At 33.8% G+C, this 21005-nt stretch overlaps 4 protein-coding genes across 5 annotated transcripts; 2 read left to right on the top strand and 2 right to left on the bottom strand.

The window, feature by feature from the left end:
* The first annotated feature begins 2 nt into the window (after window positions 1–2).
* Window positions 3–5389, top strand: LOC110640248 (ABC transporter B family member 29, chloroplastic). The gene is made up of 10 exons (XM_021791480.2): window positions 3–707; window positions 1022–1108; window positions 1193–1300; window positions 1596–1862; window positions 2069–2152; window positions 2838–3054; window positions 3186–3271; window positions 3801–3988; window positions 4122–4251; window positions 4975–5389. Exons 1-10 carry the CDS (start codon window positions 72–74, stop codon window positions 5119–5121), a joined length of 1950 nt encoding a protein of 649 aa, XP_021647172.2. The 5' UTR covers window positions 3–71; the 3' UTR covers window positions 5122–5389.
* A 1501-nt stretch (window positions 5390–6890) lies between these two features.
* LOC110640258 (putative pentatricopeptide repeat-containing protein At3g11460, mitochondrial) lies at window positions 6891–8948 on the top strand. Its single transcript, XM_058147414.1, has one exon. The coding sequence runs from the start codon at window positions 7002–7004 to the stop codon at window positions 8859–8861; it is 1860 nt and encodes a 619-aa protein (XP_058003397.1). The 5' UTR covers window positions 6891–7001; the 3' UTR covers window positions 8862–8948.
* Window positions 8949–9164: 216 nt separating this feature from the next.
* LOC110640257 (uncharacterized) lies at window positions 9165–12453 on the bottom strand. Of its 2 annotated transcripts, XM_021791491.2 has the most exons (8): window positions 12277–12440; window positions 11810–11962; window positions 11438–11613; window positions 10595–10662; window positions 10375–10476; window positions 10079–10234; window positions 9702–9821; window positions 9165–9515 (listed from the first exon to the last, which is right to left on the bottom strand). In XM_021791491.2, the coding sequence occupies exons 2-8, from the start codon at window positions 11920–11922 to the stop codon at window positions 9270–9272; spliced, it is 981 nt and encodes a 326-aa protein (XP_021647183.2). In that variant the 5' UTR covers window positions 11923–11962; window positions 12277–12440; the 3' UTR covers window positions 9165–9269. The 2 variants fall into 2 exon arrangements, with proteins under 2 accessions (XP_021647183.2, XP_021647184.2); XM_021791492.2 differs by lacking the exon at window positions 10079–10234 and having other exon boundaries at window positions 12277–12453.
* Window positions 12454–13384: 931 nt separating this feature from the next.
* Window positions 13385–18070, bottom strand: LOC110640252 (rho GTPase-activating protein 5). Its single transcript, XM_021791487.2, has 5 exons — window positions 16966–18070; window positions 15387–15507; window positions 15015–15134; window positions 14602–14832; window positions 13385–14291 (listed from the first exon to the last, which is right to left on the bottom strand). Exons 1-5 carry the CDS (start codon window positions 17409–17411, stop codon window positions 13698–13700), a joined length of 1512 nt encoding a protein of 503 aa, XP_021647179.2. The 5' UTR covers window positions 17412–18070; the 3' UTR covers window positions 13385–13697.
* Between the last annotated feature and the right edge of the window lie 2935 nt (window positions 18071–21005).

Raw genomic sequence — 21005 nt, 5'->3', positions numbered from 1 at the left:
TGATCAACTGTATAACAGCGCAATCGTCGTTTTCCCTCTCGAGTCTAGTGTCTTCTCGCTCCAACTCCAATATGAAAGCATTGTCCCTTCAGATTCAACCGAAAACTCCTTTCCCTCGTCTTCGTCTCTTCCACCTCAAACCAAAGCCCCTTTCCTCTCCTCCCATTTCCAGAACCCATAACCCTATTCTCAAACTCCCTTCAAACACCCAACTCAAACCCCTCAATTCCTCCAACCTTCCCTCTCTCCTCCCTTTCACCCAACAAAATCCCAAACCGAATCCAATTTCCCACACATTCCACTCTCTTTCCACAATCAGACCCTATGTTCTTTCCCAGCACAAGCTCATCCTTCTTGGCTGGCTATGCAGCTTCGTCTCTGTTCTCTCCCTTACCAACCTCGTCCCAAAGTTTGGGAAATTCTCCGCAACCATTGGGAAAGTCGATGTCGTTGCACTCAGGAATGAGGGGCTGGTGCTCGCTGCTCTCTTATTGGCCAAGCTGATTGCCACGTACTGGCAGCATGCGCTTTTGTGGGAGGCAGCGCTTAATGCTGGTTATAAGATCAGGGTTCATGCTTTCGAGAGGGTTTTGCATAGGGAATTGGGGTTTTTTGAGGGAGGGAGTGGGGTTTCAACTGGTGATATTGCTTACAGAATTACTGCTGAAGCTGCGGATGTTGCTGACACTTTGTATGCGCTTCTCAATGTGAGTAATTTATTTGTGTATATGGATGCAAGAGCAAGTGTTTATTTTTGGGTTTTTGGAAGGGTTAGGATTATTTTAGGAACAAGCTTATGCCCCCAAATATTGTATGTGTTTATTGACGGCCAAAAACTACAAATCTAATCGTTAAACGGGTATAGAAGTTGTTTGTATAAACCCCGTACATAAGTGGAATCTGTTGTTACTAATTGCTATTTTTTTGGACAAGTAATTCAATTTTGGTGATTGTGGCTTGGTTAAAGCTTGTCCCAACAAAGTGAATATGCTTTTGTTCTAACAGTTAATATTCATCACAGACCACTGTGCCTAGCGCTCTGCAGTTATCAGCTATGGCAACACAGATGTGGGCTATCAGCCCTGTCCTATCCCTGATTTCAGCCACGGTAAGGGATTAATTTTGCAGCTACTATGTATGTGCGTGTCTATATATATGATCTTGGGTCTTGAATTTTGCCTGCTTGCTGTAGGTAATACCATGTATGGCTCTTGTTATTGCATATCTTGGTGAAAGGCTTCGTAAGATATCAAAGAAGGCACATCTTAGCATTGCAACTCTTTCAGCTCACCTGAATGAGGTTCATTCTATAACCCATTTCATCACCCAAAATCTCTATTTGATATGGTTCTTGGATTGCTTAACTCATACCCTATTCTCAAATACATTCGTTATTAGTGTGAACTTCTTTGTTTGTGTTATTTCTGGTATCCTATTATTTAATATAGGTGGAAATCTCTCACATATGCATGCACAGACACACAACCAGTGGATATACTCTATAAATTTATTATGCATGTTTCTTCTTGTTAACACCTCTTTTGTCAATTCTCGTTGGCCAGTACATTTTTTCATTTGTGTTTTCTATGTTGTAGGTCCTCCCAGCCATTGTTTTTGTGAAAGCAAACAATGCAGAGCTATGTGAGAGTGCCAGGTTTCAAAGGCTTGCTTATGCTGACCTATCTGAACATCTTAAAAAGAAGAAAATGAAGGCGCTTATCCCCCAGATCATACAGATTATTTATTTTGGAGCATTATTTACTCTTTGTTGTGGATCACTGGTGATTTCGCGTGGTTGTTTTGATGGCTGTAGCTTGGTTTCTTTTGTAACATCTTTGGTTTTCTTGATTGAGCCAATCCAGGTAACATCTATTCAGAAGATTATTCAAAGAGGAATTTATTGTTCTCTTCTTATATGGATTTTTCCAATGACTAGATGAAAAAGTTCATTTATAATTTTTAATAAGATGCTGATAACTTTCTGGTAATTTTTGGTTATGAGTTATTGTGCTCAGTCTATTTTAGATCTGTCTTAAAGTAATATATCTGAATTTGAAGAAATGTGCAGGATGTTGGAAAAGCATACAATGAGTGGAAGCAAGGGGAACCAGCTATTGAACGGTTGTTTGATTTGATCAGTTTTAAATCTAAGGTAAATCGCTGCTTTATCAAAGGAAAATTGTCCTTTGAATTTCTTTTTTTCACTTTAATTTTTATAGTTTATTTCTTTTTCCCCTGAAGTAAACTTCCTGCCATCTCCAACTGAATTGAGTGCCTGTTACATACCTGCTTGCATGAGATATTTAAGCCTTCTTTTATGCCTAATTAATTGTGTTATTTGTTTTATTTCTGACATCTTTGTGTTTTCAGAAATTTTATGTGGTTGAAGTATATTTAAACTGTTGGCTTCTTACTGCAACCAAAAAAAAAAAAAAATATGTCGGTATGCATAATACTCAAACAATTTTACTCATTATTTTGTGTGTGTATGTGTGTGTGTGTGTGTGTGTGTGTGTGTGTGTTCTTACTTTTGTTTTCGCTTCCGTTTTACGAGTTCTTGAACGTCCATAAAGCTCTCATGCTTTACATGGCCATGCTGATACTGCACATTCTAAAAACTGCATCATGTGTTGTCAAGATACTAATACATTTATTTAGCAGTTGGCAGTTGCTGATGAAATATGTAGTTCAGGTAGTCATTTTTAAATGTACAATAAATGCCGGAACATCTTGGTGGAAGTTGCCACTTTTGTTTATTTATGTTATGGTTAGTCATTATTTCTGTAAGTTATTATTTGTTTGGTTGTGATCTCAAATTAATTCACTCCTTAATATAGGTGATTGAGAAACCAGATGCTGTTGATCTGGCCAATGTTACAGGAGATATCAAATTTTGTGATATCTCATTTAAGTATGGTGACAATAGGCCTTTTGTTTTGAACTCATTGAACCTTCATATTAAAGCTGGAGAGACAGTAGCTCTGGTTGGCCCATCTGGAGGAGGAAAGACAACCCTTGTTAAATTGCTTCTTCGACTTTATGATCCTTTATCTGGTGAGCCATAATTTACAATGTCACTCATTTCTAAACCAATATAATCATTTTACCATTTAATGTTTGGCTGTAAAACTCTCTCTTTTCACAGTAGTACAGTATGCAATTGTCTGATCCTCCCATGTCAACAGGTTGTATACTTGTTGATGACCAAAATATTCAAAACATCCGGTTGGAAAGTTTGAGGAGGCATGTTGGTTTGGTTTCTCAAGATATAGTGAGCAACTTTTGAACTTTTCTGAATATTTTTTTTTAAATACCCCTTTTTCTTCTCCCAAAAGAGAAAAATAAATTTAAAAAAAAAAGGAGGGGAGCTTTGATGCATGGATTTGAAGTCAATATCTTTTATTCAACATGATGATGCCAATTTTAATGAGAAACAGGTAGTTCTTTTGTTTCAAGTGGGAATTGCTCAGAGTTCCTTTCTTTCTTTGTTTTTTCCTTATCATTATTAATCTTTCATATGTAAGAAGTAAAAAAAACTTCTGCACCTAGAGTAGCTGGATATTTGTTTTCAATCACACACATGGTGCTGCTGGTTCTGTTGACTTTGAAAGCTTCCAGCTTTGACTTGCAATTTTTGAAGTTCTACTGAAATTTTTTGTGTATTTCGTTGTAATGATAGCTCGGGGTGGTTGGTAATGAAAAATGTTTTTGAAAATGCAGTGGTTGAACACACATGGTAAATTGGTAATTCTTTGAATTAGCTCCAAGTGGTTCATTTAACCAACTTTTTGTTTTTGCAGTCACTTTTTTCTGGAACGGTTGCTGAAAACATTGGATATAGGGATCTGATGACAGAAATAGACACGGAGAAGGTCGAGGCGGCAGCAAGAATTGCAAATGCTGATGAATTTATTAGAATGCTTCCCAAAGGGTACAAAACATATATTGGACCAAGGGGGTCAAGTTTAAGCGGTGGCCAAAAACAAAGGTGAAACTTCTAATCCAAACTCTTGATTCTATCTCTGATACATATGAATTGCCAGTTGGTCTAATACAACCAGTTGACTAGTTGACTTTCAGAATAACGTTATTCCTCTTGTTTCGTTTACTTAAATACACAGAGTAGCTATTGCAAGGGCACTCTATCAGGATTCTTCCATACTGATTTTGGATGAGGCAACTTCTGCTCTAGATAGCAGGTCTGAGTTATTAGTGAGGCAAGCTGTGCAGCATTTAATGGAAAATCATACTGTAAGGATCACTGCTCATTCTATCTGCTTAACATACAGTTTTCTTCCTTGGTACTTCTTCATTGCTGAGGAATAGATGTAGCAACCACTGTAAAGACTCTGATTCAGTTTTGTGGTATACTGTTATGGCAGTATTATCATAAGTAATTAAGTACTAAGCCAAGTCTAAGTCAGATCATGACACACAGATGTCTATGCATGTTGTATCTGCTAACTCCGGTTTTGAGCGATGCTTCTTCCAAAATCAACCCTTCTATATTATAGCCAAAATGACCTGTCCATGCATGTGCAAACATTCTAGTATCAACAATCTGCTACCTACCTACAGTTTGTTTATCTGATGAGAAACTCGTAATCATAATGGATGTCTATAGTGGAATGAAACCAATTCTCTAATGCATCATTTGAAACTTAATCTTGAATTTGAATCCTAGTTGATTTCTAGCGTCTGAGAGGAAGGGGGAGGCATGAAGACAATAGAAACTGTGAATTTCACATTAAAATGTCATTATGTAGTTTATCTGATGAGATCACCATAGCAGTCGTTACATTCAGAGCCATTCATTAGCTTGAATTCGGTGCTGCACCTGGCGCAAGGGTAAATTGTTTATTTAAAACCTTAAGCATGATTTTTCATGCTTTGTGTTGAAGCATTAATGTTTTCGCTGCCCTTTTTTTTTTTTTCGGCTTGAACATGTATTTAACTAGGTTTATATGTGAATAGGTGCTTGTGATTGCTCATCGGTTGGAAACAGTTATGATGGCTAAACGAGTATTCATTTTAGATGGTGGCAAACTTGAGGAGCTGACTAGCTCAAATCTTTTTGGTGGTCACAGCAATTCTGGGTCATCGACTGGACTTGTGGTTTGAGGGCATGGAAATATGTGGCACAGGCAGTAAAGAGTACATACATAGATATAAGCTTTTCTTTTTTCTTTTTTTAACTAGATAGGCATAGGCATTTTCAGCATACTGGAAGTTAAAAGTTTTGCTCAACATTTTCAGTTGTCCGTATCTATGTAATATATAAAAGCTGAAGCAAGAAAGCAATACTGCTTAGGAATAGTGGTCCTATGTCCTTTTCTCCCCTTCCTTGTATACTTTTTCCATCTTTATTCTTGATGTGTTTCCACTTCTACCCCTTTCTTTTTTCTCTCACTTTCTTCCTCCTGCAGGACAAGTCTTTCTTCCTCCTGCAGACAAGTCTAAGTGCTATGAGTGCTCCCACTGATCATCATTGTCCCCTGGCATTTTATTCCCAAGGTATACTTGAATTCAAAGGATCTCATACCTTAAATGACACCATAGTTTCTCTAATGGATATTATTCTTTTTTTTTTTTTTTTCTATTTGCAATTTGAATTGGGTTTATTCCAATTTTTTTTAAAAAAAAAAAATCATTGAAGAATTAATACATTTCTCTGTTTGCATATACAATAACTATCATTTAAAATTTTTTCATTAACAATTTATCTTGAAAAATAAAGTTTCAACATGACTGTGTTATGTATTGATAAAATTTTCTTTAAAAAGTCAATAATTTTGAAAAATAAATTTATAATATAAAATTATTAAAAATTATGTGCTGCAACTTGTAAAACAATACTGAATGAGCAATAAAAAAAAAAGTTATAAGACTGTGCTTTTAAACTAAACCAATTTGTTTTAGCTTATTCAAATTCTAAGTCTAAAATATCAAATCGAAGTTGTATTGACAATGAATTTAACGCATGTATTTGGATGAAATTTTAAGATTATGTTTAATTTATTTTAACTTCATATATTTTTTCAAAATTTCTTTTATTTTTCAATTTTATTTTCTATATCATACCTATATACAAATTGAACATTTTTTTTTCCTTGAACTTTATCCTTCAATCTATTACTTCCTTCGTCCACAAATAATAATCATATTTAAAGTTTTCACGGTAATTAAGAAAATGATTAAATAATCTTCTTTTCATAAAAAAATATTAGTAATTTACTTAATATCTTTTCTTAGAAATTTAAAGAAATGAATATTAACGTGACAAACAGCTAGTTTAATTAAGAATGAGATAGTAATATTAATTTTAAAAAATTATATAAATATTTATTATATTTTATAGAGATAAAGGATATAATTAAAAAAAAAAGTTAATTCTCTTTAATCTTTTAAATGTAAGTAATAATTTTAGATAAAATAAAAAAATTAAATATGATTATTTTTTATAGACAGAAAGAGTATAAAATAAGCCAAATGATTAAAGCATTTAAATTTTTGTAGCATTTTTAATTTTAATGAAAATTGTTATTTTTATCCATTTTATCTTTAAGAATTGTGCTCTCTTACAATAATGTCTTATTCAAAAATAAAATTTGAGTTCTACTCTCGAGAGCGAAATCAATAGCCATCACACAATTATGTGATAATGATTTATGACTATTTATTTGTGTGATATTTTCATAAAAAAAATTATATTTTAATAATTTTATCAAAATATAAAAAATAACATTCTTAAAAATAATTTAATTTTAGCTTTGAGCACGAAAATATTCGTATTAATCAAATTTTTTAATGTTTCAAACAAAAAAAAATAAAGAAATTATTTCTAAAAAAATATATAGAAATTAAAAAATATTTAATCTTTTTCTCAATATTTTATTACCCATCTTTGCAAGAAATATATCTCGGCCGAGATATGCATCTCACGTGACTCGCTTATTCTGTCTCGCTCGTTTCTCCGGCTCCGGCCTCTATCATGTCAACATATGGCCATTAAGACGATATTATACAAACACCTCAAATCGTCCACCACCAGAACCTCCACTTCCGCCAATGCATCGCCATGGAACCAATCGCTCTTCACCTACCTTCAAACGCTCCGCTCTGGCTCTTTCCCTAACGCTTTCGCTTTCCCATTTGCCCTTAAATCCTGCGCAGTCCTTTCTCTTCCTACCACCGGAAAACAACTCCATGGCCATGTCATTAAAACTGGGTGTTTATTTGAACCCTTTGTCCAGACATCGTTGATATCAATGTACGGTAAATGTTTCCTAATAGACAATGCCCGTAAAGTATTTGATGAAAATCCCCATTCTAGTAAGCTAATGGTTTGTTACAATGCTTTGATATCTGGATATGCATTCAACCTTAGAGTTAAGGAGACGGTGTCATTATTTAGCGAAATGAGAGAAATGGGTGTGGAGATTAATGGGGTTACATTGTTGGGATTGATTCCAATATGTGGGCTTCCTGGGAATTTGGAACTGGGAATGTCTGTTCATGCTTGTTGTACGAAGCTTGGATTCGATGCGGATTTGTCTATTGGGAACTGCTTGCTTACAATGTATGTGAAATGTGGGGAAATCGATTCTGCAAGAAAGTTATTTAACGATATGCCAGAAAAAGGTTTGATCACTTGGAATGCAATGATTAATGGGTACGCCCAAAATGGGCTTGCTAACAACGTTTTGGATCTTTACAGGGAGATGAAATCAACTGGGGTTTCTCCTGACCCTATAACACTTGTTGGGGTTCTTTCTTCCTGTGCTCATCTTGGTGCACATAGCGTTGGTCGGGAGATAGAACAGCAAATAAAGGTTTGTGGATTTGGGTCCAATCCATTACTGAACAATGCTTTGCTTAATATGTATGCTAGGTGTGGTAATTTGGTGAAGGCTAGAGCTATCTTTAATGGCATGCCTGTGAAAAGTGTAGTTTCATATACAGCAATCATAGGAGGGTATGGAATGCATGGACAAGGAGAGATTGCTACTGAGCTCTTTGATGACATGATCAGGACTGGCATTAGACCTGATGGAACAGCTTTTGTGAGCGTTTTATCTGCATGTAGTCATGCGGGACTGACTGACAAGGGATTTGATTATTTTGGTATGATGCAGAGGAAGTATGGATTGCAGCCTGGTCCAGAACATTACTCTTGCATGGTGGATCTTTTAGGCAGGGCAGGTAAGCTAAATGAGGCTCGGGAGCTCATTGAATCTATGCCAGCAAAACCTGATGGTGCCGTGTGGGGAGCACTTTTAGGTGCTTGCAAAATCCATAAAAATGTAGAGTTAGCAGAGGTGGCTTTCGAACGGGTCATTGAGCACGAACCTACAAATATTGGTTACTACGTTTTGTTATCTAATATATATACCGAGGCTGGGAATTTGGAGGGGATATTAGGAGTTAGAGTGATGATGAAGAAGAGGAACCTCAAAAAGGACCCAGGCTGTAGTTATGTTGAATTTAATGGGAGAGTTCACGTCTTCTTCGCTGGAGATAGAAATCATCCTCAAACTGAGGAAATATACAAAACGTTAGATGAGTTAGAAATTTTGTTTAAGGATCTTGATAAGCTTAGCAAGAATGGTCGAGAAAGAAGAACTGAAGAATCGATAAATGGCAGGGGCGTGCATAGTGAAAAGTTGGCAATCGCATTTGGGCTCCTGAACAGCACAGAGGGATCAGAGATTGTTGTGATAAAGAATCTTAGGATATGTGTAGATTGTCATTTGTTTATAAAGTTGGTCAGCAAAATTGTGAATCATCAATTTGTTGTCAGGGATGCATCCCGCTTCCACCATTTCAGGAACGGATTATGTTCTTGCAAAGATTATTGGTGATACTAACATATAAGTAATTTTACATTGCCAAATCTGGTTCAAAGTTGTAATTTGTTGCAGTTGAAGTTTGAGCCTTGGGATTGCTAACTCCAGTTGCTCAGCAATCAGCTCCAGGATTTTAAACACGAAAATGCCTTAAAGAAAATTTTTCATTGATAAAGACAATCTGCAGAATGTTATATTGGAAATGTTGGCCAAAGAAGAACTGACGAATAATTAAGAATTTGGGAAGAAAATTTAGGACAGTACAGCATAGCAAAAGGAGAAAGGTTATAAATATATGGAAAAGGGGTAGTTTGCTAATTGAAAAAAGAAAGGAAAATTTTCTTTGAAATTGTATACTGTGCCACAGTATAGAAACACAATTCCACATACCACAAATAAAGATGAAAAAGGGCAATCATATGATCAGAGTTTGATTAAGCCTCCAATGGGCATGACCGCATCTGTTCCAGAAACGCACTCATCTTCAACAAATGGAATGGTTTTCCATGCGGTTAATCTTACTGGAACTTTCATCCCAACTTTGATGGATTTATCTTTTTCCATGCAAATAGCAGCATAATGAGAACCGGCCAATTCTAATAGGGCAAACTGCCAACTGCTTGTGAGGCTCTTGGGATCATTTAAAGACTCTACCATTATCTCAGATGCCTGATTGCACAATTAAGAATGAATTGTAAACAGTGGCTTAAGTGACAAGATCCATGGTTAAAAGTATAATCTAGAGCAGTATAGTTTTTCACCTCTTAACATTGACATCAGCTTGAGCAGTTAAGATTCTGCGATAATTTCTTAATTTTTATTCAGATCTACGCTCAAATAACATGCATGGCATACCTCGAAAACTAAATCCTCAGCAAGAACAAAGCTTCTCTTAGAGTCAGTCTTTACTTGAACGGTAAAGGTCTTGAAAGGTGCAGCAGAGAAGCCTTTTCCCAAAGCTTTAACATATGCCTCCTACACATGATATCCATCAAAAGGGAAAATTCAAAACAGGAACAGAATTCAAAAAGAAAAAAAGGGTGCATAAAATTCTCTCAAGAGAAGAAAATATCAAATGCAACTTTCAAATTCCAATTCTATAGAGCATCAGGAATGAGATCTAAGAAATGTTGCAGGGAATTGTAACTATTTAAGAATGCATTCCTGTATTTTCCACAAAATAATGTTCCTTAATATTAGTGAAGTACATAGAATTTTGGCACCGTGCTCACCTTGAGAGTCCATAATTTTATGAACTCCTGGTGCTGCACTTCAGAGTCCGAAATACTGCTTAAATATTCCATTTCATGGAGAGAGAAGTAACGCCGTGCAAAAGCTAAGACATTGTTTTTTATCTTCCGTTGCTTCTCTTCCACATCGATACCAATCTACAATTGCAATTTAAAACAGGTTCCCATTACTGTCTTAATAAGAAGTATGAATAATGAAAACAAAAATAAATAATTAGGCAAAGTAAAAAGGCATTGCATCAGCAAAAAAAATATTGTAAAATTGTCCTAGTGCATACTCGTGAATTTGAAGTTACTCCACAAGCTATCATAGAAGAACTGTGTGAAATGTTGAAATGTAAATGTGGTTGGCACCAGCCATCTTCACTTTGCCACACCACCTATGCTATGAGAAAACGTCAAAGTTATGCAAGCAATAAAAACGAGATTAAAAAAATGTGAATGGAGAGTAAGCATATCTATCTAATAAAAAACAGAAAGAAAGAACGGCAAACTAACCTCAGGCTTCCCATGTATATTTTTCTTGAATTTCAAAGATCTTGGATCAACATGGCCATTTATCTGATCTAGTAATGAAAAATATTATTCAAAAACCCCACATAATCTTCGTATACACAAATTCCTAAAACATTACAAGTCAATAGATTATCCTGAGGATAAACAATGTCTAATTGATATTGAAAATGGATAGACTGATTTTCAACATAAATAAAAGTGAAAATGAAGTTTTGTAGGTTTGTATCCAAAGCCAACTTCAGTAAAGATAATATGATTTGCAAATGATTCATATGCCATATTTATATTCGATGTCACTACTCATTGTAAAACATAAAATTTGAGTGCACTTTATATTAGCCTGCAATGTCATCATATGCATTTATTGAAAGTCCTAAAGAATTCCATTTAGCTTATCTTTTGGTAAATCTTGCAACTTTTAAGTATAGTATTGCTTTAAAGAAGCATAAAGATCAAAGGTAATCAAAACTGCATGAGCCAGAGTAGTGTAGGAATGCAATTGGGATCAGCAACTGAAAGTGTATACATTTTTGAAGGATAACTAATGGTTATTGACTATGATCAGCTGCAAAATTATACGCTTTCAGGTCTGCCTAACAGATAGCATATGGACAAACACTTCACGCTATGATCAGGTCAGTGACTTGTTGGTTAGCAGATGAAGCATCAAGCAGAAAATGTGCACTTATAACTAAAAACATCTAAGTTGGTATATAACAGTAAGATCATTGAATTGATCAGCTCTTGACATCTATGCAACTTAAGAACAAAAGATTATCAATACAGAAAAGAAATAAGGAAAGAAAGGATAAATCAGACAAGTACATCTGGCAATGGTGGTGCGAACCAAGGCACGAGCTAGGAGTGCCCTTTTCTGAAGCTGGTGTCCAGGCATGGATAGAACATTTTCTTTCTCAATTGGAGATAGAAGTCCCATGTATTGATTTAAAAGCGATACACTCTTGACTTGATCCGGCAAAACATACCAAAAATGAGTTTCCCTACAAAATCTCAGTACAAAAGCTACCACATCTCAGTTTCAACCATGTAGCACAAATGATTTAAGTCTTAAAATGTACACTTAAGCATAAAACTGGATACATTGAGATACCCGTTAAATTACAGAATAGTCCTAAAGCATTTGATGCATTTACAATTTACAGAGATGAATATAATATTAGAAAACATGTCACATACATTGGAGAAGGAAGCTGCACAGGAACCAGAGAGGATGAAGCAGAACAGATACTCCTTTGAAAGCAGCAGCGCATTTTCATGGGGGAATATGCTCTAAGCAGAGATGGGAACATGCAGTAACTTCACATAACTGGCTATGTACTACATCATTCCCTAAAAAATTTAAAGGTGAAAAAAAAAAAGATTAACAGAATCATGAATCACCCCAGAAAAAAATAAAAGGAATGCTAATTTTGGTAGTACAAGAAAACTTCAAACACAAGAAAATATCATTAAACTAATTTCTTTGAATTCAGCTAAATATTTTAGAAAATTACATTCCCAAAGAAGTTTCAACAATTACAGAGAGAAGAAGAGAGCTTTGAGAGCAATCACATCGAAGTGATGGATGCGAGAAAGAAGCAATCTTTGTTTCATATAAAGAAAAGAAAAGAAAGCCCAAAATTCATGGAGAGGTAGAGAAGTACCGTTGAGGTTGCTGGTTTTGCTGGAGCTAGAAAGGAAGTTGGTTGTCGACGGTGAAAACAAAAGGAAATTTGAACGAAGCAGAAGCCCTTTTCTTCTACACTCGTCTGGTTGGGCTTAAAAGATTCACGGCTTGTTTGTTTTCGGCAACTCGAAGCTTCTCTCTCATGAAAGCCCAGGCCCACTTTCATACAAGATCTGACCACGTTATGAGCTAGAGCTGGCAATTCTTGACACAATCCAACTACTTGACACCACCTAATTAAATAGGTTTGAATTTAACATAAATAGTTCAATTGACACATTATAGAAATAAGAATTTAATTGGATTGACCCATTTAATCAATAAAACATAAAATAATTCATTTATTTAATCGGATCAATAAGTTAAAAATAATTTAAATAAGAATTTAATAATTTAATTCTAACTCTAAAAAAATTGATTTAAGTTCAATTTCTTGTAAATAATTCAAACTACACATCCCTAATTTATAATTGTGTGTTATTAATAAATAAATAAAATTGTTGCATCAAGTTGGTTGGTAGATTCCATTTTATTGAATTAATCAAATCATTAATATTTTTTTTTATAAAAAAAAAATTATAATATAGATTACTTTTTCTATTCAATTTTTTCTTGTTTTACATGAGATACTTGCCCACTGATATCTGTCTTGAATTGTAGTGCGCTGCCTCTACGCTAATTTAAAACAGATCACCATCATCACTTCTCCCAAGAAGTTAAAAAGATGGAGTTTACCCACCTCCCCCAGATGTAAATCAGGCAAAGGACATTTGATTTTTTTTATTATTTAGCCAAGATAATGTCTTTATGTCTAAGTCCGATGATTCTTGATATTCTGAATATTCCAATTGCCAATGAAATAGCCTACATCCATCCTTCTTGTTTCTTGCATATTCTTAATATTCCTGCAGTGCGATTAATGGAATATAAAGATCGACCGAGGATTCTCCATGCAGTACAAACAGTAACTCGCCTTTTAGGTGGAGTCATTAAGCAACCTAAGATTTGAGACTCGCTTACGTATATCTTGAGTATATATGATCTTGCAATATTGTCACCAAGAGCATAGTCTCTGCACAACCAAATGAATGGATGACTCTACTCGTCAAAATATTAAAAATACTATACATCTACTGAGCTACAACAGCTCAAAGCTGGAATTCAGCTTATGTGTTCAAGATATTGCAATAAGAAGGTGAAAAGATTAGATGCTGATGCTCTCCTATGAAGAAGAGGATGTTAGAACAGGTTTTAAGTATATTAAACGTGAAAAAGCAGCTCACGGTTAATGAACACCCATAAACACATATAGAAACACTCAGAAATCATACACAATATTTCCCAAGGAAAACACACAACATGCCAACTTGTTTCATCGGTTGGTAACATTGAAGCCCTTCACCGCCAAGCTTCGAACAGCTCTGTCCTAGGATTTATACTACCTACCATACCAACTCCCTTGCTCTTCTGTACAGGTCCTGCTGCCTTCATCGCTTGCTCAGTCACACTTTTGGATCCCTTTTTGATATTTGAATTACTTGATTGGCCAGTTCTGTTCTTGGAAGTTCTTCCACTCTTATTTGCAAAGCCACCCTCTAGTTTTTCATTTGTTAATGCATTTACTTGAGATGCAACTTCACAAGGACAAGTATCAACCAAAGAATGATTTACTCCTGGAATGTTCTCTATAGATGTCAGGAAAATATGACTTCCACTTTCAGTTGTACAATCATGTTGACAGGTTTGAGTAGGGCTCCCAATTGCGGGTTCTTCAGAAACAAATTCTTTCTCCCCTTCAATGAATTCGTCATTAGCCTCCATAAAAGATGGATGAGAATTCTGGTGCCCATCCTCATCGGAGGGCTCAAGGCTGGAAGCAGAAGCTGATTCTATAACAGATTCTTCTCTCTCCCGAAGTGTCCTAACAATAAGAGTCTTGAGAAAGTTCATCACTTGGACAGCATACATCAATGCAGTTAATGGATCTGACATCTGCAATAAGAAAAGGTTAAATGCCGTCAATACACTACATTTTGATCAAACTTTATTTTAGTGGAGAAGACCTGACAAACAGATTTGAAGAAAATCAGTATTTTGATGTATGTTCTAACAATAACATTTTGACAAGCAGTAACTCCACTTATCCCTCAGATAATCCTTCAGGAAGATGGTGAATGCATATATTATCAATTTTTGACATAAGTCTTACTGGGGTTAGGATAACAATAAATAAGCACAATGCAGTGCATGGAGTGGGACAATTACATTTGACAAATTTGGGCAATTTACAACATTCACTCACTTGAGTCATGTTTGGTGCAAAAACCATGGCAACGTTGCGTGCATTCATCTTGTTCAGACGTTCCAGTTGCGCAACATCAGCCATTAGGTTTATTGCCCAATCCAGCAGAGCAGCTTCTGTTGGAGGAAGAAGCCTCGCTAGCCTAACACATTCTTCCTCTGACTGAGATTGCATTACCTGCTCTTGTGAAAGAGAGTCCAAGACACCAGTTGGGAGTTCCCTAAACCAAGCCTACAAAATTTACAAATATACAAAATTAATGCAAATCATGTCAACCAGGGTGAATTGTCAACATATAGTTCACAGGAACTCGAGTAAAAGCACATAGGGTGAACTTTGAAGCCAAAAACACAATCTTCAATGGTTTAATTCAGACATTGTTCAGAAGACAGTATTTGAAGAGCAAGTCATACCTTTATAAGACCTGCCAAGCAATGCACATCAATGCCTTCTGGGACCACTCCCCTATTTAATTGTTCCCTAACATACTCCTCCTGGCTGTTCTCTGCATTAATTCTGAAAATTCCTTCTGCCTGTACAATAAATTCAAAAGTTGATTCCTGTTCATTTCAATTCAGATAGTTATACAATTCCTAGACCAATATACTCAGTTCTCTCTTTCTCTTTATCCAAAAGAACTAGCAACCGAGTTTTCACATAACCTACAAACTACCAAACAGTGCACGACAGATGAGCTTCCACACCAAATGAATGATGTTATATGAAGCACCAGGAGCTAGTTGGTTCTATAATTTCAGCTGGCAAACATGGAGACATAAGAATACCTGTAAACCTCCTTGAGCATACAATTGTCTTTGCATCTTCAAGAGTATTGTGGGCACGCTATTCCCTCTGGAGTCGTAAGAAAGCTGCATGGATTCAGTTGAAACCCCAAAAACAGTTGCACTACAGATAAGAGGCAATTAGTCAATACTAGACAATAGCTCAGGCTGTTACACTGAGTCAGACAGAAGGAACAATCTCTACATCTCTGAAATACTTGTAAAGACATAGAAATACATCCAATTAGCTTAGTAATCTTTCTATAACAATACACAGATACAAATTTATATCAGTTGATGATATATTGCACATACATAAATACAAGTTACTTGTGACATTAGAGAGAAAATAAAATCAAAACGAGTCAACAAAAAATAACACACAAAAATAACTACATCTATTCTAGTGCAACCTACATGAATGAACTCTACGGTATGAAGGCTGATGTGGGAGATGTATCTGTTATTATATAAGGATTAGCAGTAGTCATTTATCATCATGAAATGAAAAAGTCAACCAATCACCTATGTCCATGAAATAGACATATATTTCACAGCCTCTTGAACATCGATAGGTGACTCAACAAAGTGAGAATGTGTGACAAACACGGACGAGTACTTGTTGTGGACATAGTGGTGTTATCAAGAAGGCATGGCTCATTATTATCACAATGCCTCCTTATTGTAAGCAGAGAAGGAATTGTATTTCCCGAACAGACAAATGAAGATCCTGTATGAGCTGGCCATGATATGGGGAGAAAGTGGACAATGTCGCAAGATTACAAATGGTTTACAAGGAAAGACAATATTCAATCTCCGAAGGTGACTTAAAACCAAGGTTTCAGATATGAATTTCAACAGATTTTACCAATTTAATTATTGCATAATCAAATAATGCTAATCCAGCTGCAAATTAAGATTTGGCCCTATGGCATTAAGCAAGTCAGCAAACGAAAAAGACATCAACAAAAACAAGAAAAACTGTAAATTAGATGAAGGTAATACAGAGAAGTTTCCTCTGATATATTAATTACGAAGATGAAGGAAGATATGAAGCAATTACAATAACTAGAGGATTTCAAATTTTAGGAGAGGGGGGTCGAGTGGGAAAGATGGTGCAACAATAATTACAAATTCAAATTTGAGCCTGAAGAAGAGCATGGGAAATCCATGCTTTGCCAAAGCTTGCATTAAATAAAACTTGTTAAAAAAAATTAATAAAAATAAACTCAAATTTATAAAAAAAAATAATAATAAAAATAAACTCAAATTTACATTCTACCAAAAAGGATAACTGATGCTGTATGGAAGCTGGACATTGAAGCAAAAGAAATACTAGGGGCCATAGCAAAGCAATCAAATTTTGGTGACAATTAGGAAAACAAAATTGAAATTTGAGATTGGTTTTGTAATCCCAACCCCATTCCTAAACAATTCAAGACAGACTGAAGAGTCATCCCAAGTAATTCAAGAAAAAGACAGACCAAACCATAAATCTCAACAAACATAGAAAGTAATCAATTCATCACAAAAACCGAAACCAGAATTATTAAAATGTCCCAAGTTCCATTCCAAAACTGACCTGGCACTAGGAGCTCTCCTGGGGACCTCAGGCTCAAACTCAACAGGCAAGCCAAGAAACCCATTGAACCTATCAAAAGTGACATGGGCAACATGCCGAACATTAGTGGGCAACCCAATCTCCATGTTGCAAAGCTCCTTACTCCCAGCAGCAGTAATACTACACCCAACAACGGACCTCCTAAAAGCAGCCGCCAAAAGTTCAAGAAGTGACAGCTGATCCCTCTCTCTCTCCCTTATTTTCCTCTCAATGGACCTATCCTCCTCTTCCTGTTCCTGTTCCTGTTCCTCTTCCTCTTCTTGTACTTGTTCTTGGTCTATTTCTTGTTGTCTAGTGGGGCTATGTGGAAGTTGTTGGTGTGGGATATCATTGTTGACACGTGGGGTGGAAGAAGAGCTTGAAGGAGAAGGGAAGTGAGATGGGGATGATTGGATTACTTCAGTCATTGTTGGTTATGGGAAAAGAAAAAAAATGTTGTTTCAAAGAATTGAAAAACAAGAAATAGTCTTTTCGGGTTTTTTTTTTATTCTTGATTTTTATTTGGAATTGTAAGAGAAAGAAAGGTCAAGATTTCTATGTGGGCATTTAGAGTTGGATTGAAGGAAGGTTTTTGTGTGTATTGGTAGGACGTGACTATCATCACTATTGATTTCTTTCTTTTTGTATTATTCCTTTCTTTCTTTCTATCTTGGCTGGCTTAGATATTGAGGCTTCAAGAAGCAAACAATCAAGAGAGAGAAAGAAGACAGTAGAGACTTTAGAGAGAGAAGGTGAAGATGTATAAAATAAGGTAAATCAGGCATGGGTACAGAGAGAAAAGCAGGCCAATTCTCATACCACTACCATTCCTCTTGTACAAAGCAATATGAAGACTGAAGACTAAAGATACTTCTGTTCCTTGTTCATCTCTTTAAATATTGCCAAACCAGCTTACACATCACCATGGATCCCAGAAAACAATTACATAAAATACTTCAAAATGATATAAACAACAGCAGAGTTATGGGGCGTGTTTGGACTTGTCCTAAAACAACTTAATGACTTATGAGACTTTATAATTCTAAAATCAACTCAAAAAGCTCAGTTCAATATTAAGAATTTCTAATCCTCAGCTTCCCCTTCCATTATCTTCTATTTATAAGAAAAATTTTAACTACAATTTTTTTTTTTATTTTTACAATAAAAGATTTCAATTCTAAACGCATAATTTATCATATACAATATATTAAACAAATTATAATGGTGAAAATTGAAATAAAAAATATTTTTAAAAAATTATTAATATTTACATATATAATTTCATATTATAAAATAAACATTAAATTATTAAAAAATTCTCAAAATGAGATATAATTTTTTGAGTACAAAAAGAGATTGTAAAGAGATTTGAATCATGTTGTTGACTTTTAAATTCTCAAAATAGGTAATAGTTGATTGTTTACATCTTTGCATAAAGAAATTTGAGCTAAAATGAATATAAAAAGAAAGGGGGACCAAACAGGTCCTTACAGTAAGATTAAGAAACATGAATGACAGGCAACCTTAGGAAGGTCATCTACACAAAGAAATGAAGGCTGTCTTATATACAAAGCCAACTAGTTGTGAGTTGTGACAACTAAGTGAGAAAAGGACCACCTCTTCTCCCATCCCAATAACTTATATCCTTAGCCCTAATTAATCTCTATTATATTATATAGAAATTATCCAAGCATTTGGTCCCACCAATCACCTAACCCTTGAACATCCCTTGCCCTGAACCTATGGTTCTAAGGTCTTGTTTGATTGAGGTTACTTCAGCTAAAGAACTTTAGATTTTCAAAAAAGTGTTAAATTTTAATTTAATTTATTTATTTGGTTATAATACTTAATTTGTTTGATAAGTTAAGACTCACCCTTTATTCACTTCACATAAAATAATTTATTTTTTTTAAACTCAACTAAGTTATTTCTTAAAAAATTTACTTCTTAAAAAGTAAATTATTTAAACCAAACAAACCCTAAGTTTTGACTTCTACTTTTACTATCTCAAAACTCCACACATTTTTGCCTTTTGAGCTCTCCAAGTGAAAAATATTTTTATTTTACCAATAATTTATAATATAATGATAAACTTATAATATTATTTCATTTATTAATATTTATTTACCTTCTTTTCCTCATTTTTTTCATCTTAATTGTCCTATTTTATTTGTTTTTTTCTCTTTAATTATCTTTTTTTATTATTTTTTTGACAAGAACATATATTAAAATTTCAATATATAATCTCATTTAAAATAACTTATGTTGTTTGCAATCAGTCTATGCTGTCTAATGTTATGTTTTTATACCTACAATGATTATACTAATCTGATTAATTAAAAAAATAATTATTTGACAAAAGAAATTATAATAATTAAAATATTTGAGAGAATTTCTCTCATCTCCCAAACTTAAATTAATAGAAGTCAACCACATGAAAAATAAAAGAAAAAGTACACTTTAATTGAAATAGTCAAATAATTAGAGAGTGATATGATGACTTACAAGGTGCAATGCAATGGATATCTCTAATTTCTTATTTGGTTAAGTAATTACTATAAGTTAATAATGTAACTAATCTCTCTTACTTTTCAACTTCTTTTAGGACCATCATCTAATAATACTCATGTCATCTCAAATTTCACACTATGTAATTATATTATCACTATGTTTGAATCATGGTTAGGTATTAGATAATTATGTATTTATAAAGGGTACTAGTTGGGTATGGAAATTTCTTACCTAGACTCGATTTATAATAAACTCAAGATATAAGATGTATGGTGGGAGTGATTAAAAAAAATATACAGTAAGATTCACCTATTAAATATATAAATTTCATATATTTATGTATTGAATTCATGATAAACTGAGTCTAAGTAAAAATTTTTCAATTACGTATAGTTTAGACATATAACATAAATTTGGTATTATTGTTAGAGTTGTTGTTAGCATTAATTAGAAAATATTAAAAATTAATTTAAAATTAGACTTATAAAAATATTTAAATAATAAAATAAATTTTCTTTTTTTCCCAACAACATCAAAAGTAATTTTTAATATATATATTAAGTAAGACTATAAGACTATAAAGTATCTCTACATGGTTAAACCATTATATATCTTTAATTAATCATAATTTAACACACAAGTCCACATCAATATTATTATGTATAATAATTACAAACTTACATAGTAACACACTTTAATAATTAAACAAAGATGTAGATCATGATAGGGTCTTATTCCAATTAAGAGAGTCTACTAAAATATTATAAGGAGAAAGAAGAATAATGAGAAGAGACAAGTACAAGACAAAGAGGAAAAGTGAAAGTGAAAGTGTTGTTTAAGCATATACAAGTGCACTTACAAATTGTGTTTTCTTCATAAGTCATAACCTTAATATTATTGTATGATCCCACCAATTACACTTGTACCACTTTCAATCATTTAAGAAGCAATAGGCAATAACCATGTGAGTTTTTACATTTTTTTTTTTTATCTAAAATTACATATCATTCTATCATTTTAAGAAGATTAGGGAGAATTAATTAATTTTTTTTAATTTTACTTTTATCATAATAATTATTTTTATAATTTTTCAATACCCATTTTATTACCTCTCACTCTTAATTATATGAGATAAAGAGTAGTTCAATTTAATTAAGAAGTATTTTATTATAATATAAGTGATTAAATTATTTCGTTAATAAAAAAAATGGATGGAGGGAGTTAGCATTTGATTTGTAATTAGCTATAGTAAATGAAAAACTCAATGAAATTGAGTACATCTAATATAAAGTCAGCCTCATATAAAAACGAGTTTAATAACCGTTAGATTGAATATTTATATTAAGATTTATACAAAATTAATTAAAGATTATATAATGAATGCACTGATTTAGATGTAAATTTTTAATATAATGTTCGTTAAACTCATGCATATATGAGTTCAAACTTTTTATAATCACACCCATTAAATTTTGAAATTTTTGAAAAAAGAAAATATGAAATCTCATAAA

This window comes from Hevea brasiliensis, chromosome 5 (assembly GCF_030052815.1).
Source record: "Hevea brasiliensis isolate MT/VB/25A 57/8 chromosome 5, ASM3005281v1, whole genome shotgun sequence".
Classification (NCBI taxonomy): domain Eukaryota; kingdom Viridiplantae; phylum Streptophyta; class Magnoliopsida; order Malpighiales; family Euphorbiaceae; genus Hevea; species Hevea brasiliensis.
The sequence above is the reverse complement of the archived record's forward strand: the minus strand, read 5'-3'. Positions and strand labels throughout refer to the sequence as shown.

Coding starts and splice junctions, on each gene's coding strand:
- LOC110640248 (XM_021791480.2), top strand. CDS start 72: ATGAAAGCATTGTCCCTTCAGATTCAACCGAAAACTCCTTTCCCTCGT. Junction 1,109..1,192: donor TATCCCTGATTTCAGCCACG/GTAAGGGATTAA, acceptor TGCTTGCTGTAG/GTAATACCATGTATGGCTCT. Junction 4,252..4,974: donor ATTTAATGGAAAATCATACT/GTAAGGATCACT, acceptor ATATGTGAATAG/GTGCTTGTGATTGCTCATCG.
- LOC110640258 (XM_058147414.1), top strand. CDS start 7,002: ATGGCCATTAAGACGATATTATACAAACACCTCAAATCGTCCACCACC.
- LOC110640257 (XM_021791491.2), bottom strand. CDS start 11,922: ATGTTCCCATCTCTGCTTAGAGCATATTCCCCCATGAAAATGCGCTGC. Junction 10,477..10,594: donor ATATACATGGGAAGCCTGAG/GTTAGTTTGCCG, acceptor CTCATAGCATAG/GTGGTGTGGCAAAGTGAAGA. Junction 10,235..10,374: donor GAGTAACTTCAAATTCACGA/GTATGCACTAGG, acceptor TTGCAATTGTAG/ATTGGTATCGATGTGGAAGA.
- LOC110640252 (XM_021791487.2), bottom strand. CDS start 17,411: ATGACTGAAGTAATCCAATCATCCCCATCTCACTTCCCTTCTCCTTCA. Junction 15,508..16,965: donor AGGAGAGCTCCTAGTGCCAG/GTCAGTTTTGGA, acceptor TCTTATCTGTAG/TGCAACTGTTTTTGGGGTTT. Junction 14,292..14,601: donor TTGCACCAAACATGACTCAA/GTGAGTGAATGT, acceptor TTCTTATTGCAG/ATGTCAGATCCATTAACTGC.